The sequence below is a fragment of the Triticum dicoccoides genome, chromosome 5B, assembly GCF_002162155.2.
Source record: "Triticum dicoccoides isolate Atlit2015 ecotype Zavitan chromosome 5B, WEW_v2.0, whole genome shotgun sequence".
In the NCBI taxonomy this organism is placed as follows: domain Eukaryota; kingdom Viridiplantae; phylum Streptophyta; class Magnoliopsida; order Poales; family Poaceae; genus Triticum; species Triticum dicoccoides.
This window is the reverse complement of record NC_041389.1, coordinates 1,318,646-1,334,418: the sequence shown is the minus strand read 5'-3', so window position 1 is coordinate 1,334,418 and position 15,773 is coordinate 1,318,646. Positions and strand designations below refer to the sequence as shown.

Genomic DNA, 15,773 nt, shown 5'->3' with positions numbered 1-15,773 from the left:
TTCATAAAAAAATACCTGGGATTTTTTTTTGATATTTTAAAAATCATTTTTCGCGTGCAACACAAATTGTATTTGGACGGCTGAAAAGGTCAATTAAAACTTGTTTAGCAACCAAATAAATGTAACTTGTATTTGGACGGCTGAAAAGGCTCCCCCTTCCCGCCTACAAATACCCTCTCACCCCCAGTCACCACCTCACTCACTCCCTCACAATCTCACTACACAACCCCGCTAGGAAGCTTCATCTCCACCACTGCGATCTTCACCGATCTTCTTCTTCCACTCTGATCTTTCTGTAGATCGTTCCGTTCGAGATGACGGTGGCGGTGTGCCATGTCATGCCGGCGCTGGACGTCGCTCCTCCTCACACGCACACTCGCATGCCGGCGCCGATGACGCCACCGCCGCGGCAGCTAGACATGTGGAGCGCCATCCAGGCTCCGGCCACCAAGCCCGAGCCGCCGGCGGTCAAGACCATCGTCGGCTACCCGATGGCGACGGTGCGGCGGTCCATGAGCCGCGAGAGCCTCAGCCTCTGCACGGAGAGCCTCGGCTGCGAGACCGGCACCCGCGGCGACTTCCTCGACCTGGCGTCCCTCCTCTACGCGCCGCCACACTCGTCCCACCAGAGCGAGGACGCCGTCGCCGATGATGACTCAGCGGCATTGCAAGAAGAAGAAGGGCAGGAAGATACGACGGCTGGGGAGCTGAGGGCTGTGCAGTACCACCGCGCCCGGCCGCAGCGCGCGTTCCCCCCGCCACTGCCGTCTATGTCTCGCCACCGCGGCGGCGACGGCGGGCCGTGCCTGCGGGTGCGCCCGCACCGACGCGACGGACGCCTCGTGCTCGAGGCTGTGGCCGCGAAGCCCCAGGGGTACCTCCACGCGCAGCGCGAGGGTGGCCGCCTCAAGCTCTGTTTCGTGGACTACTCCTCTGCTTCGGACTCTGTCCTCGACCACCAGAACAAGCAACAGCAACAGCCAGACCAAGAACAGATGCTGCAAGAGAAGGATGTTGAAGAAGTTGTCGAGGATGAAGAAGATGAAGTGGAGGAGGAGGAGGACGAGGTGGAGGTAGTTGACAGGGGCATGCTGGTGGAGGTGGTGGCGGCGTCCGGCAAGGCGCAGCGGTGTTCCAGGATAGTCATCAACAAGTTCGTGGGCGGCGCGCCGGTCACCACGGACGAATCGAAGACGATCCCGTCCCCATCGCGCTGCTGCAGAGCTACCGAGGACGAGTTGGCCGCTCCGACGGTGACGTCGGGGCTGCGCAGGGTGCCGTCGTCCACGACGACGCTGGCGGCCGCTGTGGCCGCCGCGTCCACTGGCATGCAGTCCGACGAGGAGGACGAGGAAGAGGTTGAGGAGGAGAGCGCGTCGCTGCTGTTCACGTCGCGGGTGGGGGACAGGGAGGAGCTGATGCAGAGCGTGCGGCGGTGCCGGCAGCTCCGGCAGAGGCCGCTCTTCATTGTGGAGTCATACTCCATCATCGCCGCCTGATCATTACTCCAAACTATACTCTTCATCGGCGCCAATTTTGTGTTGTAGAGTATTTGACAATGGTTTGTCAGTTTGTTGATCGTCTTGCTGTGTCAGCCAACATGAATTTATATTTATGAGTGCACCATAGAGTGCACTTTATTGACGAAAGTCAAGTTATGTAAACTTATGTTTTCCCATGGTCTCCAAATCATGTCTCTGATCTCCATGACCAAAAATTTGAAGAGGAAAGCACCACTTGTTAGATATAAACATTTAGGAAAAACATTATAGGATCTCTGATCTGTTGCTTAGAACACCTCACTAGATAACCTAGTCGATTCCTTATCCGCCTTAACAAAGTAAAATTTTACTCCGGGCCTAAAAATATCATTATACTTACTCCATCGCGCGGCGGTTGAGTAAAAGCCGCACTCCCCTTCACTGCCCTCCGTCCCCGCTCGCGCCACATCTATGCCTGCGCCGCCCCTCCCACCCCCCGCCGGCACCGGCCCGCAACCGCGGCCCCTCCGTAGGCTCCGCCGCTGTCCTGTACCAATTTGATTTGTGCCTCCTCCTCCCGTCGCGGGCGAAGAAGTGGTGGATCGGCGCCTGCTCCCGCCTCCACGGGATTTGGCTTTTCTGGACGGTGGGGGCTCTACGCCTTGCCATGGATTGGCCGAGAAGCAGACCGCACAACCCCGGCAATGCCGCTGGGCCGCATGTTGGTACCGGCTCCTCCTCTAGCCACTCGAATCTCTCCCATCGAAGGTTCACTCGCAAATACACGCCCGACCGTCGCCCGGTCGCCGCGTTGGCGTAGTGGCTCGCCGTTGCCGGTCATAGAATGCGATGATTGCACACGGCAGGTGGTGCGCCGAGTCTCTACCACGCCGCAACATCCCTGATGGGTGTTCTTCAAGTTCACAAATGATGGGGTATGTGCTTGTTTTCATTCGGTTCTTCACCGGATTCGGTGCATCGGTAGCTCATTGTTTGCTCATCTATGTGTGTAGGATGGATGCAAGTTTTGGTATTGGGAAGAAGAATACAACGATCTATTGCTAGCACGAAAATTGATAGATGTTCGTGCATTCGTTGCTAGATTGAGGCTAGAGATGAGACTAGAGATGAGATTAGACGCAAAGCAACGTCTACTTCTTTAGAATCAAAGAAGAAAGAAGTGTTGGCTCTGTTGGAGAACGTAGCAGAAATTCAAAATTTTCTACGCATCACCAAGATCAATCTATGCAGAGACTAGCAACGAGAGAGAAGGGGAGTGCATCTACATACCCTTGTAGATCGCTAAGCGGAAGTGTTACAAGAACGCGGATGAAGGAGTCGTACTCGTAGCGATTCAGATCGCGGTTGATTCCGATCTAAGCGCCGAACAACGGCGCCTCCGCGTTCAACACACGTGCAGCCCGATGACGTCTCCCATGCCTTGATCCAGCAAGGAGAGAGGGCGAGGTTGGGGAAGACTCCGTACAGCAGCAGAACGACGGCGTGGTGGTGATGGAGGAGCGTGGCATTACAGCAGGGCTTCTCCAAGCACCGCAAGAGACGAGGAGGGATAGAGGTAGGGCTGCGCCTTGGGAGAGAATAATTCGTGTGTTGGGCAACCCCTAGACCTCAACTATATATAGGGGAAAGGAAGGGGGCTGCGCCTCCTCTAGGGTTCCCACCCCAAGGGGTGCGGCAGCCCCTAGATCCCATCTAGGGTGCGGCCAAGGGGGGAGACAGAAGGGGGCGCCCTAGGGTGGGCCTTAGGCCCATCTGAGCCTAGGGTTTGCCCCCTCCCACTCTCCATGCACCTTGGGCCTTGGTGGGGAGGGGGGGGGGGCGCACCAGCCCACCTGGGGCTGGTCCCCTCCCACACTTGGCCTACGCAGCCCTCTGGGGCCGTTGGTCCCACCTGGTGGACCCCCGGGAACCTCCCGGTGGTCCCGGTACGTTACCGATAGCACCCGAAACTTTTCCGTTGACCAAAACAGGACTTCCCATATATAAATCTTTACCTCCGGACCATTCCAGAACTCCTCGTGACGTCCGGGATCTCATCCGGGACTCCGAACAACATTCGGTAACCACATATATCTATTCCCTATAACCCTAGCGTCATCGAACCTTAAGTGTGTAGACCCTACGGGTTCGGGAACCATGCAGACATGACCGAGACAACTCTCCGGCCAATAACCAACAGCGGGATCTGGATACCCATGTTGTCTCCCACATGTTCCACGATGATCTCATCGGATGAACCACGATGTCAAGGATTCAATCAATCCCGTATACAATTCCCTTTGTCTACCGGTATAGTACTTGCCCGAGATTCGATTGTCGGTATGCCGATACCTTGTTCAATCTCGTTACCGGCAGGTCTCTTTACTCGTTCCGTAACACATCATCCCGTGATCAACTCCTTGATCACATTGTGCACATTATGATGATGTCCTACCGAGTGGGCCCAGAGATACCTCTCCATCACACGGAGTGACAAATCCCAGTCTCGATTCGTACCAACCCAACAGACACTTTTGGAGATACCCGTAGTGCACCTTTATAGCTATCCAGTTACGTTGTGACGTTTGGTACACCCAAAGCATTCCTACGGTATCCGGGAGTTGCACAATCTCATGGTCTAAGGAAAAGATACTTGACATTTAGAAAAGCTTTAGCATACGAACTACACGATCTTGTGCTAGGCTTAGGATTGGGTCTTGTCCATCACATCATTCTCCTAATGATGTGATCCTGTTATCAATGACATCCAATGTCCATGGTCAGGAAACCATAACCATCTATTGATCAATGAGCTAGTCAACTAGAGGCTCACTAGGGACATGTTGTGGTCTATGTATCCACACATGTATCTGAGTTTCCTATCAATACAATTCTAGCATGGATAATAAACAATTATCATAAACAAGGAAATATAATAATAACCATTTTGTTATTGCCTCTAGGGCATATTTCCAACAGGCTCAAGAATCCACATAGCAGCAATGAAGACATAGAGAAGATATTAATCCAACTAGTAGGAGCAGTTAGGAAAATTGGATATCTTCTAAAATGTCTATTTGTGGTTCTTGTTTTCTTTTGTCTTGCTCTCGTCGTGAAGAGTTGGTGAATTATGTACTCCAATGTCGTTGAATGAAATAAAGAAGCAAGGAAATGTGTTTAGGTCACCGAAAATATGATGCAAATGATTTTTTTACTATGTTATATATAGCGGATCGGCTAGGTCCAACAAAATTTTAGTGGAGTTACTCCACTAAGCTTTTACTTCGCTAGGGATACTCCGCTATTTTTAGGGGATCGGTTAGAAATGCCCTTCGGGGTTAAACCCACCCTATCATGTAGATCGTTAGATCTGGCAAGAGAGCGCTATTTTCTTGATGTAGAAGGTGCTGAGAAATTGGGACCCAAATCAAAGGTTTTTTAGCACCCCTGATCAGTGTCAAAAACATGAAACTAGGGGGTAAAAGCTAGAATTTTCACTTGGAAATATATAAAGGGAACTATCATGTTCTACCGTTTAAGAAATAAAGAAAGCAGCACAAATATACATTGACATATAGGATGTAATTAAACTATTAGTCAAATAGTTGCATAGTGGTTGAATCAATTGACACAACGAACGAGCTGGTAAACTCGATATAGAATTAGTATAAACATGGACGGATCATCGAGATGGGCTCTCCCCAGGCATGTATGAACACTGCAAACACTGTGTTGGATTGTCTTGGAGTCCCTTTATGATTTGGTAGAAGAGTACATGATACTCAAGGCGAGTACTCCCACCATTCCAATGAATAAGACGTGCCCGCATCTTAAATTAAAATTTGACAGTAAATTAGACCAATTAAATATGGGTTATATGTGAAAAAAATTATACCGTTGAATACGTATTCAAAATAAGTTTTCAATGGTATAATTTTTGGGTTACAGAAACATATATCACTGGTCTAATTTAGAATCAAGGTTAGACTTTGGGATCTGTGTGCGCCTTATTCATTGGAATTGAGAGAGTATATATGCATGTTCTTTAACTACACAAAATGTTGCATGTGTATCGGGTTTATTTAGATATCCTTTTTAGTGGGGAATTATTTATATAGCTTTAGACAAAATGTGTTGGACGCATGCCTTACTTAAGCTGAAGCACACTATACAATAATGCGAGCTAGCAATATATATTGCGCATGTCGTTAGCCTTAAAAGGTTTTCATTTATTAAAGTTGTGCTTTTCTTCACAAATTATTATGGATGAGAGCAATTGGTGAGGCAGTTGCTTAGAGACTAAGAATTCAAGTGCAAGCTAGATTTCCTTCGACATAAATATTCGACCGTGTCACACGCAGAGATGCATAGAGAAAGAAAGAAAGGAAGAAGCACTAACTTATAGGGCTAAGGATTATGGACGAGGCATGCATGGAGCTAGCCTCGCTGCTCCGATATCCAAATGGACCCTAGCTACGTACCTCCATCCACCCATATGACCTTCAAGCATAAAACCAAACTTAAAAACAGGCCGCTAGGAAATACTCCCTCTGTAACTTAATATAAGATGCTTTTAGACATTATGATAGTGTCAAAAAGCAAATTAAATCAATGACCCACTTTTTACACTATGATAGTACTATTGCTCTTCTTATAGAACTGACCAAATTAAATCAAAACCAAACTTTTCATTTATGCTAGCCAGAAGTCCTCCAGTACATATATTTGCAAATTTCCTAGATCAGTGCATCCATATGTACGAAACCAATAGTCAATTAGGCCAATTTAATTTGTTGCAAGAACAAAAGCTCTCATGTGTTACATGTGTATACCAGTAGTTTTTTTTTTCGAGAAACTTTGAATCTATTCATCTTCAATCATGGCATTACAAAAAACAACAGAGGTAATATAAATTATAATCATGTCCATGGAACACCTAGCGATGACTACAAGCACTGGAGCGATCCGAAGTTACGCTGCCGTCATCGCCCCTGCCTCACCGGAGCCGGGCAAACCTTGTTGTAAGAGACAGTCGGGAAGTTGTCGTGCTAAGGTCCCATAGGACCAGCGCACCAGAGTAGTAACCATCGCCGATGAAGAAACTCCTAGATCAAAAGGATCAAACCTGTAAACACCCTAACGAAGACAAAAAAGAACGGATCTAAACAGATCCACCGAAAACCAGCACCGACCGAATCCCGCGAGATCCAGCGAAGACACACCTCCACACGCCCTCCGACGATGCTAAACACATCATCAAGACGGGGATAGAATATGGAAGACATTATTCCTACTAAGGAACATCACCGCCACCACACAGCCCAAACCAAGGCGCTGAACCTACCAAGAACGAGAACGGGGTTCCTCCCGCCGGTAGGGGAACGAGATCCTCCATACCTCCATGGCCTAGAGGCCATTGGAGATGGGGCGGACTGGTGGCGGCGCCGACGAGAGGAGAAGAGCTTTTCTTGTGGAGGAGGAAAGAGATCCCGTGTTGCTCGTGTATACCAGTAGTTAGTAAAAGCACTCAACTAATCTGAGGATCTGCACATGTTTTAGTGCCTTGGTCTTTTTTGCGTCATGTATATGTAGTACTAAAGATGTATCGATCGTGTACATCTTATTTATGCTACAAATCAAGTGCACAAATTGAAGTGCTCGTTGTGCGTATTTAGACCTGATGGTGATGTAGTTTCATGCATGATCCGGTTGCCCTATATTTAGGGGGTGTTTGGTTCAGGGACTTTTTAGTCCTAGAGACTAGAAAAAGTCCCTAAAAAGTCCCTAGGAACCAAACGGGAGGGACTTTTTCTACAGGGACTAGAAAAAGACTCTACTGAAGAGTCTTTTTTGATTAGTCCCTGGGACTAGAAAAAGTCTTAGGACTTCTGAACCAAACACCCCCTTAGGCAACTTTTAAGTTGTGCATCATCAAGGTAGCGATGCAAAAGCAATTATTCAACCCTGCACTTTACTTTCTGACATCATTTGGGAAAGTATGGATGTCTGATGAATCATGCACAAGATCATTGACATGTGACCTCACACGACCTTTCTGAAAGGAGTGACCTCGCACTAATGAATAATTAGTGATATATAAATGCTTTCCTTTGCTATTTGCCAGTTTCCAGAGTCAGGTATTCAAAGAAATGGATGCATGGATTTCCTACTTAACAATGCACGGTTTAAACCATTTAGTTCTTGATGTTTTTCATGTGAGCCAGTTAGACAGTTGACCATGTTGTATGTATGTACGTCACGATGGGTCTTTGTAGACTCAAGATTGTTATACACACACCATGCATGCCGCAAGCGGATTTGTTGCACGCAGGTCTCACCGAGTCCGTATTTGTGTTCCTCATGATGATGGCTTTCAGATAAGATATGTTTTGAATACGTTTTGATTAATTTTGAAAGAAAAAAGTTCAACTATTGGAACTTAGTGCGGGCGACCGAAAAAATCACGTCTTTTGTGCCTACGACCGACACAAAAATGCATATGAAACTTGGTGAGAGTGAGCAAGAAAATCGCAAGTTTCAGTTGAAAAATCGTAAGTTTAAATGATTGAAACTTAAAATTTATTGTGCCCTTCTGCGGAATCCAACTACTTCGCAAATCGCGAGGCAATCGAGCGGCCGGGCAGGGCTTGGCAGGTGCGTGCCCTTGCGGATTTCCACATGCATGATGAGGACTTAATGGAGAATAATCCATGTGGTGAGCTTATGTACACTAATATAGAAACGTTTCCCTACAAAAATTGTAATATATCACATCTGGTTGTTCAATAGAAGCCGTGTTATACCCCCATCATGCCTACTAGGTTCCCATTGGCTTGTGCAATGACAACTGCCAAATCATACGCATGTGGGTACCGCGTCCTCATGGGCGGAGAAGAGCAACGCTTGGTCTACTACTACCAATGTGACAAGATGAGCCGTTGTCCAAGAAGCTAGGAGGCAGTGGCAACTTCTTCAACAAAACCGGCGGGTTGATTTTTGAAGTGGCGAGGTGACATTCGAGAATAAGAGCATTATTTTTGTGTGTTTCAAACCTTAAACTAATATGGTTATATGAGTCAATCTTTGATCTTGTCTTATTGTTGGCTACTTAATTTTAAGTGGAAGGAGGTAGATAAAACTGTCCTTTTTTCTAAAAGGAGGGGAAGACCCTATCGGCCTCTACATCAAGTAATGCACATAACCTTATATTATTAATTATAGAAAATAGCGAACAAATCGTCTTACGTTAAGGAAAAAGAAACAACCTTGAGGCCATATAATAGGACATGTCTCGCAACAGCATCCCCGTTATGCTGCACCAATGCCCAGTGCATCATGTCAGATCCATCTAATCCGACAAACATCGCCACCGTTATGCTGCACCAAGCCACGTGCCGTTGTGTATGATTTGTGCATAGAAATGATGAATTCGCCTTACTGACCACCATAGACGAGACACACACCACTGGTGCTAGGGTTTCACCCATGGTCGCCACCGACGTCGGTCTTTGATCCTCTAGGTAAAACTTTCCCTAATGAGCACGAGGAACCGTTTCTAATGACACATCTCCGATAGTGTTAGGTAGGTGTTTTTTTTATGAAAAGGGGGTTTGCCCCGGCCTCTGCATCAGAACGATGCATACGGGCATACACTACTAGGGAAAAGACTAGCAGCAGCGCGGGGGTTAGGATTATCAGTACCGCGGGACGATGCACTACTGATAAGGCGCTACAGCTAACGTGTAGCCGTAGCGCTTGTGGTCCCACGCTACTGCTATACATGGATAGCTGTAGCGCGCTTCAGTGAAGAGCGCTGCTGATATTATCTGCATCGCTTTTTACAGGGAAGCGCTACTGGTAAGTCGGCGCTACTGCTAACTTTTCCCCCCTCGCTACTACTAGTTTTATTAAAAAAAAATCTGCATATTTGTTTTGTATTTGAATAGGCTTTATACAATAATCTTTAGCATATCATACACATACAAATGTAATCATAGCATATACATACAACTAGTCTCATCAAATCATGTCATCATCATAATCATCATCCAACACAAAGTGGTCTCTCGTCATCATCTCGAAAATAGCGATACAAGTCTCGATTACTTGCAAATACATCGTCATCCATCTAAACAATGATATACGCGAGAAGAGCTATCACTTTGAGTGAGAGCGGAACTATACAGTACATGAGTTCGTATCCCTCTCTCGCATTAGCATGAACCTAAACTAACTACTGCCTGTTGTTCGGAAACCGGAAACCGGTACACCTGGGCCTGACACTCCGACCACTCGTCGTATATATACTCCTGGCGTAGCACTTATTCGCCATTGATGATCTATGCACCTGCATCGTCACATGAGTCAATGATGTGCAACATATATAGTTGAGCAACAAAAAGAGAGACTTGGCAAAAATAGAAACAACATATCATAAGCATAAATAACACGGTTCATCGTACCCAAAATGCCCTAACTAGAGTGATCTTCGCTAGTCGAGGAGGAGGACGGTTTAATTACATCACAAACAAAGTTTTGCCATGCATAACTCAAAGTTTTGTCATACAGAAAGTATGAACTAAACGGACACATTGTCATATATCGACAATCACTCCAACATGTCGTGCTATCCATCGATGTCAGGGAGATAGTCCCCGAGCTTAGTGAAAGGCTTCATGTCGAGACACTGAGAGGCTACCCATGTTCGGACGTCTTCCCGCGACATTTGTCCTTCTTCGTAGAACATCCCTATTTTTCCGATGACCTCCTTCATGATGATTTGGGCAAGTTTGCGCTAGATGTGATAGAACTCAGCTCGAAGTCGATGATCCTCGATATCTCCTACATTCTTTGCCCATTGCAGAATATGGGCATCGCCGGATCTAGGTGACATTGCGAAGGTTCTGGTGATCCCGTATGTACTCCAGCATGTGGTGTAGGACATAGAATCTATCATTAAGAGAATCACACAGTTGCTGGATGCAGCAGAAGTCGTCTTATGGCCGAAGGCGAGCCTGCCGCCCCTTCTCTTCTTGTCCTTGACCTCTCCACCCAGTGCTTGGTAGTAAAACATAGCACTGTCGAGAACATCCTTGATGTGGGTGTAATCCTTTTTGTGAATGTTCTTCGACGAGTCCAAGTAAAGAGCGTGGGTGTATCGGGCGTAGAGGATGATGAGGACGGCGCGCCCGCCGCTGCGCAAAATAAGTACACCTCAAATTAATTAGCCTCCACCGTGCAAATGAGTGATTGAAATCTAAGGAAGGATATCTGCGCGGATGACTTACATGGGATGATAAGGCACGAGAATCGCCTCCTTGTCCTCATTGGCGAGCATGAAACTGATGATGTATTCCCTCGCGTATTCACGGTTCTTTGTGCAGACTCCCAAGAAGCCCTCGTGCATGTAGTACGGGTCAGCGACACAGATATAAGGTATCTGCTCAACCCTGATGATGTAGTTCATGTGCAAGGCATAAAGGCGGACAAACGTAAAATCCAGCTTCTTCATGTGAAACATGTCGAATATGTAATCGAATCGAAGGAAGAAGTTGTCCGGGGGGAAGCAGTCGACGTATGACAATTGCCGCGGAACTTTAACCACGTACCTGGATCTTTCGAGACGATGAGGCCTTTCTCTATCCGTAGCACATCGTCATGAAGTCTCCTTAGATCACCGAATCTGGCCCCTAGCGCTCTTGCAGGTAGGATTGGTTGACCGGGAATATGCCATTTATCCGCATCGCGAATATCTATACGGTCCTGAAGTCGAGGCTGCTAAGGCGGCTGGATCATAGAATCAGATTTTTTTTGTCTTTCCTCGCTCTCTTCCTAGACTTCTTTACTACCGGAAGGTCGTCCATAATACGTTCATCCTCCGGAGACGGCAATTCAGGCACCGACTCATGACGCTCAAACCCTGAGTAGGCGCCAATATAGACATACTGTTGAGTGCCATCGTCATCCTCATCCTCATCCATGGCGACGTCATCAGCGACTAATGGAGCCTCTTCCTTACCCCATCTGCTATCATCCAACCCGACACCCGACGCTAATGGGGTAGGTGGGGTGTTGATGTTCATACCTTGTTGAGGTTGCATGCTCGTGGGTGTGCTCCCGGTCGCCTCCAGACAAAGTAGACTCTTTGGCTACAACAGGACCCACCCATTGCAACAATCACCAAGCCGCCGCGGGGTCTTGTCGTCATCCCCCACTAGTATCAGAGGAGGCAAATTATCGTGGCCCAGTTTGACACTGGCCACGAAAACCTTGAAGACGTTCGGGGGGATCGGCCGGCTGTGGAACAATGGTTCCTTCGACTCCATTATCGTCGCCTTCTCCACGTCCACCTTCTGGTCGCTGATGGTGTACAATGTGGTGCACGGGGTTTCGTCGGCCTGCAAAGAAAAGTCTGCGACGTGAGACATCCGAAAGGCAACGAAAAGGGGAGATTATACATTTATTGAAGGGGGCCGATGTGACAGATACCGTGAGGGTGTTGAGCTCAGCCAAAGACGAAGCACCGCTGAGCACGTCCGGTGCCGGAGTCGGAGCCGGAGCAGGTGCGGGAGCCGGTGTGGGAGTATGTGTGGGAGCCGGTGCGGGGGCAGGTGCAGGAGCCGGTGCGGGAGCAGGTGTAGGAGCCGGTGCGGGAGCAGGTGCCGGTGCAACGCTAGTCGAGCTGCTCCCTAAGAAGTCAGCAAGGGGAAAGTCCATTGCATTTTTTTTGGATTTTGCCTGGTCCAATTGAAAACGGCCGGAACCAAGGAAGTAGACATATCTACAACCACCTATTTTGCGACAGCTACCGCTGTTGCGACTGTCTGAGATGATTTCTTCTCAACCGCAATCTCAACCTTCTTGTCGATGTTTTCTTCAGTTAACCTCCATCTTTCCTTTCTCTCATCCGTGGTCTCACAGTAGTACTTCTTCCACGTGGCGCCGTCTCCAACACCATGCATGCGTCCATACGACGGTGATACGTCTCCATCGTATCTACTTTTCCAAACACTTTTGCCCTTGTTTTGGACTCTTAACTTGTATGATTTGAATGGAACTAACCCGGACTGACGTTGTTTTCAGTAGAATTGCCATGATGTTGTTTTATGTGCAGAAAACAAAAGTTCTCGGAATGACCTGAAACTCCACGGAATATCTTATAATAAATAATAAAAAATCTTCACCAAAGATGAAGACCAGGGGGCCCACACCCTGTCCACGAGGGTGGGGGCGTGCCCCTCCCCCCTGGGCGTGCACCCCTACCTCGTGGGCCCCCTGGATGCCCTCCGACGCCAACTCCAACTCCATATATTGGTCTTCGGGGAGGAAAAAAATCAGAGAGAAGAAATCATCGCGTTTTACGATACGGAGCCACCGCCAAGCCCTAATCTCTCTTGGGAGGGCTGATCTGGAGTCCGTTCGGGGCTCCAGAGAGGGGGATTCGTCGCTGTCGTCATCATCAACCATCCTCCATCACCAATTTCATGATACTCACTGCCATGCGTGAGTAATTCCATTATAGGCTTGCTGGACGGTGATGGGTTGGATGAGATTTATCATGTAATCGAGTTAGTTTTGTTAGAGTTTGATCCCTAGTATCCACTATGTTCTAAGATTGATGTTGTTATGACTTTGCTATGCTTAATATTGCTTGTCACTAGGGCCCGAGTGCCATGATTTCAGATCTGAACCTATTATGTTTTCATGAATATATGTGAGTTCTTGATCCAATCTTGCAAGTCTATAGTCACCTACTATGTGTTATGATCCGGCAACCCCGAAGTGACAATAATCGGGACCACTCCCGGTGATGACCATAGTTTGAGGAGTTCATGTATTCACTATGTGCTAATGCTTTGTTCCGGTTCTCTATTAAAAGAAGACCTTAATATCCCTTAGTTTCCAATAGGACCCCGCTACCACGGGAGGGTAGGACAAAAGATGTCATGCATGTTCTTTTCCATAAGCATGTATGACTATATTCGGAATACATGCCTACATTACATTGATGAACTGGAGCTAGTTCTGTGTCACCCTATGTTATGACTGTTACATGATGAACCACATCCGGCATAATTATCCATCATTGATCTGGTCCCTACGAGTTTTCCATATACTGGTTTACGCTTATTTACTTTTCCGTTGCTACTATTATCATCACTACAAAAATACCAAAAACATTACTTTTGTAGCCTTTACTTTTGTTACCGTTACCACCACTATCATATTACTTTGCTACTAAACACTTTGCTGCAGATACTAAGTTTCCAAGTGTGGTTGAATTGACAACTCAGCTGCTAATACTTGAGAATATTCTTTGGCTCCCCTTGTGTCGAATAAATAAATTTGGGTTGAATACTCTACCCTCGGAAAGCTGTTGCGATCCCCTATACTTGTGGGTTATCAAGACCTTTTGCTGGCGCCGTTGCCGGGGAGCATAGCTCTATTCTTTGAGTCACTTGGGATTTATATCTGCTGGACACTATGAAGAACATGAAAGACGCTAAGACAACTATTTATTACTCAACTACGAGGGGAGGTAAGGAACTGCCATCTAGCTTTGCACTTGATTCACCTTCTGTTATAAACAAGCTAGCGACACCTAAACCTGCTTCTGCTATTCGTTCCAATATGTCGCATGTTATTGATGATGCCACTTCTGCTATGCATGATACTTATGATGAAACTACTTCTATGCTTGATACTACTGTGCCTCTTGGTGAATTTCTAGATGAACAAATTTCTAAGTCTAGAGAAAGAGAAATTATTGAAACTGAACACGATGATGTTAGTGATGATGAAAATAGGCCTGCTATTCCTGAGGGTTACCTTTTAAATGCTGAATCTACTGAAGCTATTCTTGCTTGCCAGGATAGTCTTGAACGTAATAGGTTGCTAGTTAAATGGAGTAAAGAATCTTTTAGAGGTAGGATGAGACCCGACCCTGCTTTTGCTACTTCACCTATCTGTGTTCCTGATCAGGATTATTATGATTTTTCTGTTGATCCAGATATAATTACTGTGGTTGAATCTGATCCTTTTTATGGCTACGAATCTGAAACTGTTGTGGCACATCTTCGTAAGTTAGATGATATAGCTGCCCTGTTTACTAATAATGAGAGATCGCGCTACCTTTATTTACTCAAAATATTTCCGTTCTCATTAAAGGGTGATGCTAAGATATGGTTTAATTCTCTTGATCCTGGTTGTGTGCAAAGTCCCCAGGATATGGTTTATTACTTCTCTGCTAAATATTTCCCTGGTCATAAGAAACAAGCCGCTTTGAGGGATATATATAATTTTGTGCAAATTGAAGAGGAGATTCTCCCACAAGCTTGGGGGAGGCTTCTCAAGTTACTTAATGCTTTGCCTGATCACCCTCTTAAGAAACCTGAAATACTTGATATCTTTTATAATGGACTAACTGATGCTTCCAGAGATTACCTGGATAGTTGTGCTGGTTCTATTTTCAGGGAAAGAACACCGGATGAAGCTGAAATTCTATTGAATAATATGTTGACAAATGAAAATAATTGGGCACCTCCTAAGCCAACTCCCGAGCCAGCTCCTGAGCCAATTACTGAGCCTATTCCTAACCAACTCCTAAGAAGAGAGGTGTTCTATTTCTCAGTCCCGAAGATATGCAAGAGGCAAAGAAATCTATGAAAGAAAAATGTATCAAAGCTGAAAATGTTAAGAATTTACCTCCTATTGAAGAAATACATGGTCTTAATTTACCGCCCTTCGAAGAAGTATATGATCTCAATTACTTATTTAAGGAAGAACCTCCCGACATCCCGACACAGGTAGTAAAGGTAAATTCTCTCTACAGATATGATAAAACTGAAGTCCCTTCTACTAAAATTGCTAGTCAGTGCTTGGATGAGTTTGATGACTTTATGTTTAAGCAAGATGACTTTAATTCTTATTTTGGTAGACAATTAAAACAAAATACCTTTATGATTAAACGCTTGAGTGATTATATGGCTAATATTAGAGGTGAACTTAAACTTGTTAGCAAACATGCTTCTATGGTTACCACTCAAGTAGAACAAGTACTTAAAGCTCAGAAAGAAGTGCTTAATGAAATAAATAGTAAGAAAAATGATTATGCTGTTAGAGTGGCTACTAGAACTGGTAGAATGACTCAGGAACCTTTGTATCCTGAAGGCCACCCTAAGATAATCGAGCAAGATTCTCAGAGAAATAATATTGATATGCCTAGTTCTTCTAAAAGGAAGAAAAAGAAAAATGATAGAACTGTGCAAACTTCTAGTGAACCTATTGCTGAAC

The 15,773-nt window shown here is 46.2% G+C and overlaps 1 protein-coding gene across 1 annotated transcript; it reads left to right on the top strand.

Annotated features, from left to right (window-relative positions):
* Positions 1 to 208: 208 nt before the first annotated feature.
* LOC119306943 (protein FAF-like, chloroplastic) lies at positions 209 to 1,683 on the top strand. Its single transcript, XM_037583016.1, has one exon. It carries the CDS (start codon positions 315 to 317, stop codon positions 1,497 to 1,499), a length of 1,185 nt encoding a protein of 394 aa, XP_037438913.1. The 5' UTR covers positions 209 to 314; the 3' UTR covers positions 1,500 to 1,683.
* Positions 1,684 to 15,773: the final 14,090 nt, after the last annotated feature.